Source organism: Strongylocentrotus purpuratus, unplaced genomic scaffold (assembly GCF_000002235.5).
Source record: "Strongylocentrotus purpuratus isolate Spur 01 unplaced genomic scaffold, Spur_5.0 spur5_scaffold_21, whole genome shotgun sequence".
NCBI lineage: Eukaryota > Metazoa > Echinodermata > Echinoidea > Camarodonta > Strongylocentrotidae > Strongylocentrotus > Strongylocentrotus purpuratus.
This window is the reverse complement of record NW_022145607.1, coordinates 32,712,234-32,729,635: the sequence shown is the minus strand read 5'-3', so window position 1 is coordinate 32,729,635 and position 17,402 is coordinate 32,712,234. Positions and strand designations below refer to the sequence as shown.

The 17,402-nt window shown below is 38.6% G+C and overlaps 3 protein-coding genes across 3 annotated transcripts; all 3 read left to right on the top strand.

The window, feature by feature from the left end:
- Window positions 1-3,562: 3,562 nt before the first annotated feature.
- On the top strand, window positions 3,563-5,989 carry LOC115927953. The gene is made up of 3 exons (XM_030994335.1): window positions 3,563-3,728; window positions 4,586-4,717; window positions 5,673-5,989. Exons 1-3 carry the CDS (start codon window positions 3,563-3,565, stop codon window positions 5,987-5,989), a joined length of 615 nt encoding a protein of 204 aa, XP_030850195.1.
- Window positions 5,990-6,387: 398 nt separating this feature from the next.
- Window positions 6,388-8,476, top strand: LOC115928288. The gene is made up of 3 exons (XM_030995373.1): window positions 6,388-6,678; window positions 7,022-7,099; window positions 7,720-8,476. Exons 1-3 carry the CDS (start codon window positions 6,576-6,578, stop codon window positions 8,307-8,309), a joined length of 771 nt encoding a protein of 256 aa, XP_030851233.1. The 5' UTR covers window positions 6,388-6,575; the 3' UTR covers window positions 8,310-8,476.
- Window positions 8,477-8,913: 437 nt separating this feature from the next.
- LOC593743 (sterile alpha motif domain-containing protein 9-like) lies at window positions 8,914-14,307 on the top strand. Its single transcript, XM_030994534.1, has one exon. The coding sequence runs from the start codon at window positions 8,935-8,937 to the stop codon at window positions 13,306-13,308; it is 4,374 nt and encodes a 1,457-aa protein (XP_030850394.1). The 5' UTR covers window positions 8,914-8,934; the 3' UTR covers window positions 13,309-14,307.
- Window positions 14,308-17,402: the final 3,095 nt, after the last annotated feature.

The following is a 17,402-nucleotide window of genomic DNA, read 5'->3' as shown; positions in this document are numbered from 1 at the left end:
GATGATGATAATGAAGAATATGATCATGATCATGATCAAGATGATGAAGATAACAGTGAAAGAAATAATCACTGAACCAGTGGCGGATTTAGAAGGGCCCCCTCCCCTGGGAAAAAATCGTGTTAAAACACGTTAATTTTACCTTTTTCAAAATTTCCAAAGACCAAAAAAAAATTAATTATTGCTCACTACCCCCCCCCCCCCACTGAGCGAATTATCGGCTGGCTGTTTCGCCGCTAATTATTTTCGTACAAATTGGGCCCCCTCCCCCAGGCGCGGATCCATGATTTCTTAGGGGGGGGGGGGCCCAAAATGGAAAATTATGCGAGCCAAATATTGGTACGTAATGGTGACCAGCAGTGACGGAATTGGGGGGGGGGGGGGGAGGGGGTGGGTGCAGGGAGGGGCGAATTTCCCCCTCCCTCCTCAGCTAAGCACGGAAGTTTTGAAATTTCAATAAATTATTAGCGAAAGAAGACGATTCATTGTACCGCTCTCGAAAATAACCCTCGCCTAAATTTAGTCCCCCCCCCCCTCCCGCGGAAGCTTCGACGTTTCATTAAATTATTAGAGAAAGAAGACGTTTCGTTGTACCGCTCTCGACTCTTTATCCTTGACTTAATTCAGTTCCCCCCCCCTCCAGCGCGAAGCGCGGAAGCTTTGACGTTTCATTAAATTATTAGAGAAAGAAGACGATTCGTTGTACCGCTCTCGAAAATAATCCTCGTCTGAATTTAGTTTCCCCCCTCCCGCAAGAAGCGCCGAATTTTTTACGTTTCATTAAATCATTAGAGAAAGAAGATGATTCATTGTGTCGTTATCGACTCTAAATCTTCGGATAAGGTCATATGTTTTAGGTCAGCCATGGGGATATGTTTTTTTTTTTTTTTTTTTTTAATTAAAAAAAAAAAAAAAATCCAAAGGGGGGGGGGGGGGGGGTTACACACATAACAATGCCAAAGGGAGGGGGGTTTAACCCTCCAACCCCCCCCCCCCCCCCCCCGTGTACGCGCCTGTCTTGTCTACTGACGTTTTGGCATTTAATAATATTTAAAACACAGCATTTATGACTATATTATATAAATGATCATGACATTGCTTTTCTATGTCGTGTTACATACGATATTCGATGCTGGGCATGCTACGTACGTACGTAAGATATTCCCCGTAATGAATATTCATGATATAGGAATCTGTGGTACAAGCCGGGGTACAAGACGCGCGCCGCTACATGAGGTGACCAGGGATTTTGTTCACCTCTCGTCCGTCACAGTGCTGGTTATTTATGTTTCCTATTTTTAATCGGATATTGCTCAAACTTTCATTAATTTGTTTAAAATCTTTCTTTTTCCTGCTTATTTTATTATAGGTCATGAATGATCTCGAGCACACTATGAAAAATGCGCGCACGCGCAGAACACGAATGATAGTGGGTTTTCCCCACTCGCTGGTTTTCCCCACTGAATGACAAACACAAACAATTAGAGCTATGATCTCGCCTGCATATCATATCATCTGGACGAATGAAAGAGAGAGGGAAACAAGAGACAAACGGAAACCACCCAGCCTAACAAGAGAACGGTAAATCAGACATACATGAATTAAAAAAAAGAATTAATGTTCATTTTATTTAAGAAATTAGATGTACAGATCTACTTGCAAAAAAGTGGCATCCAGTGGATATACAGACTACATGTAGACCTATGTAAACGCATACCTTGCGGAGAGTCGATATAGGTTAGAGACAATTTGGAAATTAAATTCTGGACAGTAAAATGAGACTGTCACTGTGTCAGAGTTGAGTGGAATTGCATGATCACCAGTCTGGAGAGAGAGAGAGAGAGAGAGAGAGAGAGGGAGGGGAATATTTTGAATCTGAAAATAATCTTTAAAAAATGTATGGGCCATCAGTGGCTATATATAGCCAGCTTCTTGACTTTCAAATTCTAATTTTGTAAGTATGATCAGGGAGATGAAACTCTCATCTCCCTGGTATGATTCACGATAGTAGCCTCTTTCGTGAACTATACTCATTGAAGTGTGAAGGAAGCCGTCGATTATAGACGACTTCGCATTCATTTTAAATATATCAAAATAAATATATTTCCTGCTGTTAGTTTGCATAACAAGTTTATTTCATTTTCAAGATTAGAACTTGTCAAACAATCGTGGGTATGTACTTCAAAATTCACTTTGACTTCCCTGTACTGTATAGTGAGTGGCCTTGACCTTTTAAAATTTGGTTAACAACATCCATTACCAGGTCCCTCGGAGAGGACCCAAAGCCGTCATCCGTCTGGTTGCTTACTAACAAGCATTTATGCTTTTTTAGCAGTCAGGTAAAATAACCACCACCACCACCACATACGCTTGTTTCGGGCTCAGCTCATTCCCGTGCACGCATTGTACCTTGTACAACATTCTGAGCTGTTTACATCTCAAATCTCTTAAGCAATTTACAACGTTTTTAAGAGGATGATACTTAAGAATCATCATATTCATTTTATTTGTGTGTAGGCGTATAATAAGCCTTTATAATATCAATTCTCATGCACCGATGCTCCCCAACTCCGGGATCGGAGAGACAAGGGGCGTGGGGCTATGCATCCCCTTTTAAACCCCCTACAAATAAAATAATTTATTCACCTTCCAAAAACAAACAAAAATTCACATAAAATAATTAATGTTCAGTTAATTACTCATTCAGAAATGCCTCAGAATGTACCATAGAGCATCTTAAAAGTGATACAAAGTTTTGGTATGGGGTCATGAATTTAGTTCAAATGAACATATTGGAAGCATATGCGATTTTTACAATATTCAATGATCGTTGTCGCGGTTGCAATCTAGTGATGAAATTGAAAATGATAACTCTTTATGTTGTATAGCGCCCTCTCAAGACTGATATTACTTTAGCTTCAACACAATGTTTCTTGACTACAATAGACCGATTTGCTTTTCCCGTCAGGAAATTATATATCAGAACTGCATATTCTGAGATCTTCATGGTCGCAGCTACCATGGAATGGCCTTAGGAGCTAGTGAAATATTTGAAATTTACTGAGAACACTGGTACATTTTTTATTATTCAATTTCTCGAAAGCAGAAGAGTTTTAGAGGCTGAAATTTCTGATTATAATACATCCACAGGAGCATCCAAGTAATAAATATCAACATTGTAAAGAATTAGGCCTACTATCCACCCAAATTTCAAAATTTCCCACAACTTTGTATTACGACCCTCGGACGTACCCCCACGCCGTAGAGGCTTAGCGCTTGCAATTTACGGTAAATAAAAGGAAGAGCGGTCATGCAGCAGTTCAATGTCTAAAGCGTTAATTTCATGATGCCAATAGTTAACACAATTGACCTTCCTGTGACTTTCTTTTTTGATCTGTTAACCTTTGCAGAGCTCTATTAATTGCCACTTGAGCCATCAAGGCAACCTTTGTTTCAAGTGCTTGAACATCAATGGATTTCTCCATTACCAAAGTCTAGGAATTCAGGAAGCAAGGGTTTAGCGCGTATTCCTGAAGATCAGAAGTGATTCCATGTAGTCATCATGCCCAAAAAGAGGGTTCCACACAAGAACAAGAAAGGACAACAGTCAGCAGCAAAGGACAGCCCAAGTAACACCAAAGATGAGAATATTACAGGACCCAGTACCGATCCCCAAGGGACACCAGGAGACAGAGAGAAAGCATGGCCCATGAGTGATGGAGCCACAGGTTAGTTTAAATCGAGCAGACATTTAATTTTCAGGCAAACATATGGTCGAGTGGTCCATATATGAAAATGTGCATCTACTATATCCTTGAGTGATTTTCGTTTACTCCTGTAGAGTAATTTTAATGTAAAAGTGAGATAAATTGAATTGATATAATTAGCAGAAGACATATTTTTTATTAGCAAATCTCCAGTTGACATCAGTTGTCAAAGAGGTTGGATGGTATTTGAAAGATATGTTACTTTAAACCGAGAGGTTCATGTAAGTTATTGTCATGAACGAATGTGGTTAATGTATGAGCAGAGCTGGTAATGTACTTGGATAGTTTAAAGAAAAAAGCATTAATAAGTCATTTTTAATCCATGTAAGTTAATTTGATATGATAGTTACTTGAACTTGCCTCTTGACTCTGCAATCTACAAAAAACTAATTGAGGAATCAGATGATGATTTTTTTTTTTCAATTTAATTCCAATATGAAGATATATACCGGTTGAAATTTTGATAAATAGGGCAGCTACTAGTACTTTATAAACATATTATACTGCACTTAATTTCATAATAATCCCTGCTTCTGCTGAGCTACAATGATGAAGCAATAAGCATTCAAGAATTTTTTTCCTTCCAAACCCTTTTGTAACTCCTGGGCGGAGAGTGGCAAAATGAAATTAATGTGTTGTCAAAGATGTTAGTGCCATGGCAAGGATTCAAACCTAGCTGTCCCTCTTAACTCACTAGATCATTATACACCTCTAGTAGAAATGCGATCTGGATCATACAGTTAGTGAAACTTTTGGTAGTTGTCTGCGGACGCCATGACGAGTAGCTATTTTCATCTCTATGTGAATCTTTCTTCAAGCAATAACTACAATGGGACTTGAGGAGGACGTTCAACGAGACAGTATGGCTCCACTCCAAAACAGCAGCTCACCGGTTGACCAACCTTCAAGTGATGTGGAAGTACAAGAGAGCTGGCTTGAGAATCTGCCAGGTATGTCTTTGATTAAGTTCTCGCTTTATATGCCACACAGATTATCTACCTGTACCAACAGTGCACTTATCATGGGATAGATACAGTATATTTGAAGGCTTCAAGATTATTTAAATGTTTCCAGTGCAAGATTAATCTATACCAGTGATTAAAAGGCAATCATGGAGCTGATAAAGACTGGAAATGTTTTTTTGTTGAAAAGTCAATTGGTGTCTAAGGTATGGTGCAAATGAGCGACTGTTCGTAGATGCGAAGAAAGCAATAAAAGTGTTGTGAAAGTAATTGCTCCTTTATCCATCGAAGCAATTTAGATCGAGCTTGTCATAAAATTAGACTAGATTTCCAGCAATTCTCTAGAAAATGGTCAGCTTTCTATTAAGCTCCCTGTTTCCAATATAATAACATTGTCATAATAATAATGATGATAATATTACTAGTAATGATTAAGATGATGTGGAGCTGTAGTTGAGTGCCTTCTTTATACAGGTCCAAACCAAGAAGATATAACAGCTGAATAGCAAAGAAAATATAAACGTAAGGTACAATACAAAATATACAAACAATAAAAACTTCACGTCAAAATGTTTTTTTTAAACATATGTATATATAATAATGGAACTTAATATCTAAATACCATATTATACATTTAAAGTAATATCCAAACTATCTGTTGAAAAAGTGCAGAAGACTGAAATCACAAGCGATGCTTGACTAGGATGGCGACCTCAAAAAACAAAATCTTAAGGTAAAACTTAAAATTAAAAAGTGTTTAAATGATCTTTGTGTATGAGTTTGTAAGCGTGTTAATTGTTTGATCGTATATATATATATATTGTGTGTGTGTGTAGCGAATAGTGGATGTGCACGTAGCTCTGTGTTGTATGGTGGAGTGGAAACACATGTAGCCTTTTCAATAAAGGAAAACAAGAATGTTCTGTTTTTAAACATCCTTCAGAGCTCACCGAACTCATCCTGTGGAAGGTCAGTGAGGTCATTTCACCACGTAGACTCATGTCATTGGGACTGAAGCTTCGTCTTCCTCAGGAAAAGCTAGAGATCCTGCTTGATGAAACAAACACCATGTGCCAACAGGAAGAGACAACCTTCAAGATGCTCTACCAGTGGTACAATAACCAAGTACCTGAAGGTGACCTGTCCAAGTTCTTCTTCAAGGTTCTGACAACAGACGCTGGCCTTAAACAGGAACAAGTCTTCAACTTGTGTAAGCTCCAAGGGTACTGCTATAATACTGGGGAAATGGATGTACGATGAAATTCGCTAAACAGGGAATGGAATAACACGTTTCTCTTCAGGGCGTTCCTAGAATGTAAATAACATTATGTAGGACCAACTTTTCTATTAGAATATGAAAGTGGGGGTAAAAAGTTTCTCTTGGTGATCCTGATGACTGACAAGGACCTATACTAGAAACAAGTCCTCAAATTGTGTAATTCTAAGGGTAACTAAAGATTATTTAGAAAGCTTTTCTGAAATAATGTAAAGATGTGATGATGGATCAAATTTTGCTAAACAGAGAAAATGAGAATGGGGATGACAATTTGTTATAAATGCCATGTTAAATATCTACTCTGAAAACAAAGCTCCCTGCTTTGGTATTAAGATTAAAATTGAAACATAATCCATTGTGTTTCGGTTTCTTTCAGTTTTTGAGAAGGAGCACACATGCACAACCTTGTTTGGAAGAACTTTCAAGGATTTTCAGTTGTTGGAAATAGCAGAGGAACTTCATGTAGATAAGCTGATCCCATTGAGTCTTCGATTAGGTCTGAACTATGCAAGGATCTGCAGAATTCGAAAGGAAAGCAACTTTCATTCTGTAAATGTTTGCTACAACGTCATGGTGCAGTGGCAGAAGGAACAAACAGCTCAAAACGACCAGGTCGAAACTCTCGCCAGGATTCTGGAGGACTGCCAGGAGGGAAGGAAAGCATACAAGATCCGTAAGTTTTTAGAAGATTCAGGTTGTTCCAATATTTCATTTCTTTCTTTTTTCAGAAGTACAACGTCGAGAACACAGATGCAATTCATGTTAACTTCATATCCATATCAGACTTGATCGAAATATCTCAGAGAATCGACATTTCACTCCAGGTAGCATGATTACATTTTCTTTCTTCAACCAAACGAGACTGATAAAGAGCGAATATTTTTCTTTCACCATAGTGGACAGAATAATTGTAGTATTATACTGAGCAAAACAGCAAATAGATAATACAAGAGGCGGGAAATGTATTGGCATCTACTATACCTGATAATAATTCAAAGATTTTTTTAAATCTCCAGGCAATAATCACTTGGGTGTCACCAATGAGGGGAAGACATTGCTCATCAGTGAAGACCGGCATATTAAAGGAGTGACAGGTAAGACATTCTATATTCACTTTTGCTTCGATGTACAACAATTGCTCCTGCAACGATAATTACTCAGCGACTCTGTTCAATGTTCTAATTTCTAATTTGTATGTCGGTCTCTGTTCTGGAGCCATATCTGTTTTTTTTGTGTTTTTTTTGAGAAGAACAAGGCAAGGAATTTGTCCAAACTATGTATTGTTAATGAACTTTTGTATGAGCAAAAAGACATTTTCGTAGTTAGCACATGGATCAAATGACCCCAAATATCCACAGATCTTTTACTCATGGAGTTGAGCCATCTATGTGCCACTATGTGTATTTTAGAAAAATCAATGCCAAAGTCATGTATGTGCTTCATGAAAAGCTTTTGTTTCAATTGTTTGCCCTCTTGCATCATAGAATGTACCGTAGGTGCACACATGAATAATGAATCCATAACATGATCATGTATTCCTGTCGGTGGGTCTTACAATTTTATCAGAAATTACCTTTATCTGCCCATGCGCAGATAGTATTTACGAAATGGCTTATTAAACTGTGACATAAGCAATGTCCTCTTTACAGCTAAGCTTATTTTTATTACATGTTCTTGTTCACGAATGGTTCGTGTTGTGTCTTTGTTTCCTTAGAGGTTCAGCTCAATGTCACCCATTCCAATCCGTCGGTGAGGAAAGAAGCACAAGGTAATCTACAAGCTCTCCTAGATGCCATTTCCTCAGAGATTAGTTTGGTCCCATCCACAGGAGTAGCAGCAGAATTTTTAGAGGAGCTGAAAACATTCAGCATCTTGTGTAAGCGACACTCAGACTTGGTGAAGGGCTTGGAGAGGAGCATAGGGAGGAGTGGATTATACAGGCTAATTGGATTGACTGTAGATTCTATTCATTTCAATGTGAAGGTGTACACCATCGAAGGTCTACGTCAGCTTCAAAGAGATGTCCAAAGCGGCCGCATCGGACATCAGCTTGGAGAGGTGCTCATCTCTGAAAAAACCAAGCAGCAAGTTCAAGAGGAAATCGTTCTAGATGTTGCGCCGGAAGGAAGTAGCGCTTGGGATGTACTTTCACATGCAGTCATCGACCCAATCCTTCGGAGCACTAGTCTGTCAACAGATTTTGAGAAGAGGGAAGCATTGAAAGAAGACAGAACAACATCATCAGATGTCATGGCCCACCAAGGACACCCAGTTGTCCGGGAGCCATTGTTAGAAAGCAGGTAGTCACTCAGGAAGAAGGAAATTATGGTCTCCTAGCTGGTAATTCTCCTTCGGCAACACCTGGAGAAGTTGCTTCAGTGGCATCTCATATAACAATGAGACAGGAGAAATGTGGGCCAGACGATGCTGCGGACAAAGAAAAAGATTCTGCAACAAGCGCAGAGAAAGTGTATACAGGTACAACAATTATATTTACATTGAGCTACTTGTAATTCTAGATCTCAAAGATTTGTCCCTATGCCTACATTTGTTACTTTGAATTTGACTTGAGGGAAATTGATTTGTTAAAAGGCAAAAAGTTTATTTCAAGCAAGGTTCGAATTCCAGCTCGGCACCATCATCCTTTGGCAAAACATCAATCCACATTTGCCACCCTCCACCCTGGTGTTAATGTGTACGTAGCAATGCTTTGGGTAATAATGATTTCAGGGCCATCGAGACTCGAGAGAACAACATTAATGCTGATCAGGCTTTCCCGTATAAACAAAATTATTGGTATAATTACGAAAGGAAAATTGCTGATTATGTGAAAAAATGTCTCGTAGAAGTTAGCATATAGGATAATATTTGAGACTTGCTAATTTGAATACTTTTATTCTTACATACTTCAGGTGAAGCATCAAAAGAGATGAAGGACTGGACAGAAGAAGAGGTGGCCATCTGGCTGAAAAGTAACGTACGTCTCTCCGATGAACTTGTAAGTAAGTTTGAAGGGGTGGATGGTTTCACGTTGGTGAGGTGTTCCAAAGCTGCACTGATACAAGATTTCGAACTCTCTGCAGGATATTGCACAAGATTGATGTTAAGGAGGGAGCATTACCTTGAAAAAGAACGAATGGGCATGCTGACCACTCCGGAATCTGCGTTATCTGACAGTAGGGATAGTAACTCCAAGGTAAGTGCAATGAAGAATGTGAACACACCCAGTTCAGTTGTAGTAGAACCTACCTCGACACCAACAACATCAGCAGATGCAGATGAACCAGTACCACAGGGAGAAAGTGTGCACAAAACCTCATCTTCTTCACCTTTGGGTAACATCCATGTAGACTCCACAGGTGTGGAAGCTCCAGGTAAGAAAAAAGCTACAACAGCTCCTTTTCTAGGGGAAGTTCCTGTTGCATCGCTGAAGATGGAACAGGACACTGTTGAATCTATTGTAGACGTGGAGACAGGATACGGCTCATCCTATACTTCTGCCACACCAAATCCATCTGAAGTGGATTTACCATGGCCTCCGTTTGGTCATCCAGAAAGACAGGAATCACTGTATCAGGGATCTGGGATTGGAGTTAAGGACAGTAACTTAAATACAGAAAGAAAGCTTACTAATCTTCTTCTTGGGTCTGACAAAGGTGAGCTTGATTCATCCTACTACCCAGTTCTGGTTGTCAACACACCCGCTCAACAGTTGAGTTCTACAGAGTTGGAAGAACGGTTTGGTTTCATGTCTTCTGTCAGTTGGAATGTTGTCTTTGACTGCAATGCAGATTCCAACAAGATGGGGCTCTGTCAGTATGTGAATAAGAGGAAATCAATCAAGATCTTGAGTGCAGAAACATTAACAGTCGAGACCGAGGATGTAAATGCCCTTAGAGAAGGAATTGACTTCCCAGAGATTCCTGTTTGGGTGTTCCCTAATGGTCGGAATGATGTTGATGTGCAAGGAATGGACAAGATGTCAGATATGGACTGGATGAGAGAGCGCTCACATGCAGTCTCGAACACTGTCCGGTTCTTCTCTCACCCTGGTGTCATTCCACCAGGCAGAGCAGTCGTCCTGTTCTTCCTGCTTTCTTATTCAGATATCATGGTCATGACACAGCTGTTCAGGGAGTTCTACACTTCCAAATCCTTTCAGGACCTGAAACATTTCACTGTGATTGCAGAGAATCAGGGTATACTGCACCAATGGATTCAGCATCTTGAAAGTCAAAGCATCGTTTCAAGCAAGGATATGAAAGATAGATGTCTTGGAGGAGTGCAATGGCAGGAGATCAACACATACATGTTGAGACTTCTAGGGTCCTGTGAGACACGTTTGCCAGTACTTCCTATGGCTCCTAAAGGACAGTGCGACCTAATGAAGAAACACCAGAGTCAGTGGTCAGACATATCAATCCTAGCAAAGAATGAGTGTGAAAACACTTCTATGGATGAGAATAACCCCAAATTCTTGGACTTTGTTCAGGAGAAAGAGTCGCAATTCTATCAAGGTCATGGAGTTGACTGGTGGAATTTCTATCTGTCAGAAGAGAGGTTGAATGGAGGTAAAGGCTACAATCATGTTCTGAAGCGTCAGAATTACAGAAGGATCTCTTCCGATGTTCATAAAGTACTCAACTCTCAAGGCAAGAAAGTCCCCAACATTTCCATGGCGACTGTCTTTCATGTAGCAGGTTCAGGAGGCACAACGGTAGCAAAGAACCTGTTGTGGGACTTGCACCGAAACTACAGATGTGCAGTTGTCAATAGGGTTACTAACGACACAGTGAATCAGATTGTTGCCTTCCACAAGTATGGCTATGAGGAAAGACAAAAGCCAGGGCCAGTTGTCCTCCTCTTGGAAAACCTGGATTCTGAGACCATGAAACCGTTTCTAATGAGCCTCGAGAGAGAAATCAGGTACTTAGGAAACAATGGACTGGCTTTTGTTCTCATCCATTGCAAAAGAACCTCAGAGCCACATAGTCATCAGCAGAAGGAAGAATCAAAGTCATGCGTTTGTGTTGAACATAAACTAACAAAAGAAGAGAATCGGTGGTTCACAAAGAAGACCAAAGATCTTGAGCAGAGGAATGTGTTCAATGAAAAGGAGTTTCCTGAGCTCCTTCTTGCGTTCATGGTAATGAAAAAAGAATGTGATCCTGAATACCTGAAAAAGGTTGTGAAGGGCATTCTTCCACGAGTTGGCAAAGAACCACAGAAGGCACTCCAGAATGCTGTCAATTTATTGAAGTATATCGCTGTAGTGCAGAAGTACAATCCTGGTTTTGCAATGCCTGTTTCTGCCTGTGACGGTTTCATGCAAAGTCGATATAGAGTGATGTCCAGTGGTCGTCAACAGACATTTGGGCCCTGGGAGAAACATAGGCAGCCATTTCTGAACCTACTCCTCCTTGAAAATTTCATTCAAGATATTGATGGCTGTGTGAAAGGCCTTGCAATCGTCCATCCTGTTATTGCAACAGAGATTGTAGAGCAGCTTGGTGAACTCTTTCAACAAAAACCTGCTGACATGATCCTTGAACTTCTTGAAAAGTCAACAATCCTGGACACCTTGTCTTACAGCAAAGGCTACATTCAGAAGGTTTGCAGAGATTTGATGGTAAGAAGACTGAAGAAAGAGTACGGAGATGACAGAGAAACTGACTTTGCCCCTTTCATAGAAGATGTATATGCAGAGGATAAGGCGAAGGCATTCAAGATCATGGAAGTTGGCATCAAGAAATTCCGAGACCCATTCATAGCACAACAGAAGGCTCGACTTCACTGCAAGCGAGAAGGTGATTTTGATAATGCAGAACAAGCCATCAATATAGCACTTGGCATTGTTAGCAATAACTCATACTTTTGGGACACGAAAGGAATCATCCTTCGAGAGAAGATGACACAGTATGAGCGCAGGGAAGAACAAGAAGTTATCAGTGACTGTGAAATGAAGGAGTTGTTGGATACTTTCAGTGAATCTTGCACAGCATTTCAAAATGCTCAGAAGGCTATGGAAGAAAATAAAGGGAACAGGAATTATGCTGGCTTTGAAGGTGAAATCACCACCATTGCTAAATTCCTGGAAATAGTACAGAAGAGGGTGAGACCTTTCTGTTTCAGGAATAAAGGATTTGAGACTTTGAGGAGGTATCTAATGACGGAATATATTCCTCCTGATCTCACCCTACCTTCACTCCTTGAATTCAGTGATACCATGAAATCATTGTCAGAGAGGGTCGACGAAGTACTTGGGCGTTTCACTGACTATCTCGCTCACTGTAAACCGCAAGGATTTGGTGGAGCGTCGTACAGAAACTATGATGACAAATTGGAGAAAGTCTACACTGCCAGACACCGCTTCTTCGCTCTGTCGTCTCCACAGCTTGAAGATGAACGTGTGCATGCACAGTACCCAGTGGAAACTGCTTATGCGATGAGACGATCTGATGTGAAAAGAATGAATGCGGAGGGATACCAACATATCTTTGACATGGCTTCAAAGAACAATGTGGCTGATCTCAAACAGGTTCAATCTTTGCTGAGACAAAACCTGAGTAGTCCAAGTCTTTTTGACATCAGGAACTTTGTGTTTACCCTCTTTGCCTTGTCAGTCTATCCCAACGAAGGAATAGATGAATCAGAGGCCAGAAAGTCGGTGAACATCTTGAAGATGATGGAAGAAAAAGACGATGGGTTCTATGGCTTATTCTTTGAGATGCTGTTGAATTGGCCCAATGGCACACCAAGAGAAGGAAGCCCACCAATCGGAGAGACAATTAGGCAACTGAATGCTAGGTGGACTGGTAGATACCACAATAAGGTGTATGCAGAGTCTCGACACAACCTGCCCAGACGATCCAGAATTCGTCAAACTTACAGCCCCATGAAACCTGCCACAGAGTTCTATCTTGGAGTTCAAAATAAGAAATCCCGATTTGTCCACCGGAATTCGTTTGGTCGAATCACGTATAACACATGGAAAGAGGTCTCCACCAAGAAGACACTCAGGCGGTTGGATGGTGTCCTAGACAGCAAGCACTTTGTCTTGTACAACCCTGATGGAGAAGAACCAGTGAAGATCCCTCTGTCTCTTCCCATCAATGGTCTACCTAGCCAGGAACCTGTTCAGTTCTACCTAGGGTTCTCATTTGCTGGCCCTCTTGCGTATGATGTAGTGTACAAGGACAACAGAGAGAACCCCTTCATTACACAAGCAAGTTCTACAAACTACCCTTCCTATGTCAATGAAATTGATGATATTGATGAGGGCCTTGAAGGCTATGACTTCTAAAGTTTTAGGGTACATTAAGAAGAAGAGATTTTACAGATTATATTGCTTAGAAAATACACGTGTGCAGGAGTCCTCAGTTGTATGTAAGTTTGTTCAGAGTGCTCTATTTCTATGTTTCTTATTAAGAAAAGTGAATATTTCCAACAGGGATAATCGTATAGTTTTGTGATGAATTCCTGAATGCTTTCAAAGTACAATAGAAGGAATCTGAGCACTTACACTTGAAATGATTTCTCGGAAATATTTGTAGCTGTAAGACATAAATCCATGACATGTTTATTTTAAAGTCTGTTGGTCATTTTAAACCGGTGCATATTGATACATGTATTTAGTGTCATGTAGTTGTGTTTCAAGAGTGGCCAAATGTTATCTGTGCGATTAGATTATATGACAGGAAGTACTTTAATATGTTCTACGAAATAGTCACACATGTCCGTCACAAATAATACTATTTTCCTGCATCCATTCGTGTTGGAATAATGTTTCAAACTTACATGTATCTGATGTTAAGACTGTTAATTAAAAGTTAGTGTCATAATATGATCATTTTTGTCTCGCCTGCATAGCAAAAGCGAGATATAGGCGCCGCTTTTCCCCTGACGGCGTCGGCGGCGGCGTCAACATCAAAAACTTAATCTAGGTTAAGTTTTTAAATTTTCAATATAATCAGTGAAACTTGGAAAGGCTTATCAAGTATTCAAATCTTGTGTGAGGAGAATTTCAGGTCCCAAGGTCAAGGTCAAAGGTCATTTCACGTCAACAAACTTAGACTATGTTGTGGCATCAACATCAAAAACTTAACCAAAAGTTAAGTTTTTACATTTTTAACATAATTTTGAAAGTATGTATTCCTCTTCCATTAAACTTGAAGATTGGGTTATCAAGTATCATCAGTCATGTGATTAGTCTTTAAGGTGACAAAGTCAAGGCCTATTGTCATTTAAGGTTTGCAAACTTAGACTTTGTTGTGGCATCAGCATCAACATTTTGATTTTTTGGCGTAATTTCAAAAGTGTTTGTTCAAATTCCATGAACCTTGTACCCAAGGGTAATCAAGTATCACAAATTATATGACACAAATTCCAAGTCACAAATTTAAGGTCAAAGGTCAGTTTAGGTCAGTAGACTTAATATGATAATTAATAAATCAATTTTTGTTATTTGTTTATATTTCATTGAAGTTATCAATCTCTGTACAAATGATTGTAAATGATAATTCTGATGATTCATAGTCAATATTCACTTCAAAATGTTGATTATATTAAGAGGATTTCATGGGGGGGGGGGGCTGCTAATGGGCTACTCTGCTTACAAATAATGTCCCAACCTCAATGTGTCATCATATCGAATTGCGTAATGCAATTTCGGTTCTTTCACATATTGTTAATATTTTAGAAAAGGCAGTACACTCCCAATTGTATGATTTTCTCCATGATAATGCTCTTCTCAGTGATAGGCAATCGGGCTTTCGACCGCTTCATTCAACAGGAACGGCGCTAGTTGATGTAAATGATTTCTTACTTAGGGGGATAGACAGGGGTCTTATCTCCGGTGCATTATTTTTGGACCTAAAACGTGTGTTCGATTCGGTGAATCACGATATCTTACTCTACAGATTAGACAAGTATGGTGTAAAAGGAAAAGAATTGGCCTGGTTTAAAAGTTACTTAAGTGATCGATTACAATGTGTCGTGGTCAAAGGTGCTCAATCTGGATTTAGAGGTGTAAATACTGGAATCCCACATGGATCAATATTGGGCCCCTTCTTTTTACTGTTTTTATTAATGACCTCTGTAATTTGCCCTATTGTGAAAATACTAAAATATGTTTATACGCCGATGATGCCGCAATATTTTGCCAAGGCAAAGATATTGCCCTTGTTGAGAAAACGCTTAAGTGTGAGTTTAAAAAAATAGTTGATCACATTGAAAAAAATGACTTAATGTTGAATATCAAAAAGTGTAAGATCATGTTATTTGGGACAAGAAAACGAATCAAAAATCAAAGTGTACGCTTGATTTACAGAGATAATGTTATCGAAGTTGTAAATGAATTTAAATATCTTGGTGTATTATTTCATAATTGTTTAAAGTGGGATATACATATATCGAAAACTGTCTCCAAAATATCTAGAACCATATCATGTATAAAACGAATTAAATATTATTTGCCGGAAAGAATTTTAAAATTGTTATATGATAGTTTGATATTGTCACATATTGACTACGGTATTGTTTTGTGGGGATGTTCAGCAAAGTGTCATTTGGAAAAGTTACAAAAGTTACAAAATCGTTATGCCCGTTTAATACTAAACGTAGATATTTTGACACCTCGTATTATATTATTATCCTCTCTAAGATGGCAATTAGTTGTTTAGAGAGTGCAATACCAATTTAGAATATGGATGTATAAGGTGATAAATAATAAAATGCCAAAATATATTAAGGATATCGTGTGCTATCGACCGATAAACGTTTATACCAGATATGCAACTACCTGTCCTCTATTCATTAAAAAACACAAAACCGAGTATTTCAAAAGATCTTCCTGTTATCAAGGCTCCGTTATATGGAATGCATTACTCCCTTCTTTACATTTATTAAACTACCTGGATTCATTTAAAAAACACTGCAAACTCCTTTCTCTCACATAGTTTAAAATAGTACTTACATGAATATTTTACCCCCCCCCCATTTATTTCAATATTTCATCTTGTTTAATTTTTGTGTTCATATAACTTATGAATGTTTATATGTTTTGTAAAAATGTTTTTGATTATGTTGATACAGGGCCCCTTGGTCAAGCAGTTTTTATACTTGAAAGGGCTACCCTGTCAAAATAAAACGACAAATAAATAAATAAATAATGCAGGCGAGACCGCCGAGAGCGTTTCCCTTGTTTTATTCTTTACAATGTGACGTGACCATGTTCATTTAGAAGTAGGTGTATATACATACATTAACATGACGTTCAAACATGATTTTCTTGTGAAATCATGGCCATAGATGTTCCCTTCATCAACTTCCATTACAGTTATAGGTCAATGATATAGGAAAGGTTTTGTTTGTAGTGTACTTTGACTTGTGTAGCAGTATATGATCATCTTTTTTTTTTGTCAAGAGTGAAAATCGCTCAGTGAGAGACTTTTAAGAGCAAGCGTATGATTATTCTGCATAAACATATCTTTGGGGAGTTGATTTTCAGTCTGTGTTTTTCATATGCTCCAGTTGTAAGTGCTTTGCTTTGTACTCTCTTATTCAAAAGAAACTAAAATAAATGAATCAATATTTTGAAATCTAATTTTTTAAAGAATGAAATCAAAGATAATATAATATTGCATTGTTTGCAAACTGTCTTCTGTCGTTGTGCATTCGATTTGTAAACCCAGCTGTTCAGACAACCAAATGTGTGGACATTCAATCTGTAATATTTGTTCTATGTATAAAAAGATATGTTTTGGTTTGACGAAACTCATGAAACAGAAAAGATGACGAATTCGGTTGTTATTATGAGGTCTATTATGCGTAGGCAGAATACCATTGCTGTTGATTTGCCATTGTGGCCTTGTTTACACAATGCAGACCAAATTGTATCTGCTTTCAACTATGTAGCTATGTATGATAACACACTGTTCTGTAGCACTTAGGGGAAAATACCAGATTTTCTATTATATACCGGTATTACTTGTTTCATTTTCATAGAAGCTGTAAAGCGATTTTAATGTTCGGGTATCATAGGACATTAAATGGAGTATTGTTGAAAGTATTTGTAAATGTGATCTTTAATGTTGCCTAATTGACACGATAAAAATCACATTCTTCAGTGATTTTTTGCTATATCCGCTCACTATAGTGTGATAGCATGGGCAACTTTGACACTTTTGTAAAGTAGATTTGTTAAACTCTATTGTTAGTGTTTTTTACTCTGATTGTACATGATAATATATTTATTTTCTTCTTCCTGTATATGTGTGTGTTTAGGGGTAGTCTTTAACATAAGGAATCCCTCTTTTCTGCCTATACCGAATGCTTTCATAAATTGCCATTGTAATTTTCTATCACTATCTTCAATTTCAATTTCAATTCAATTCAATT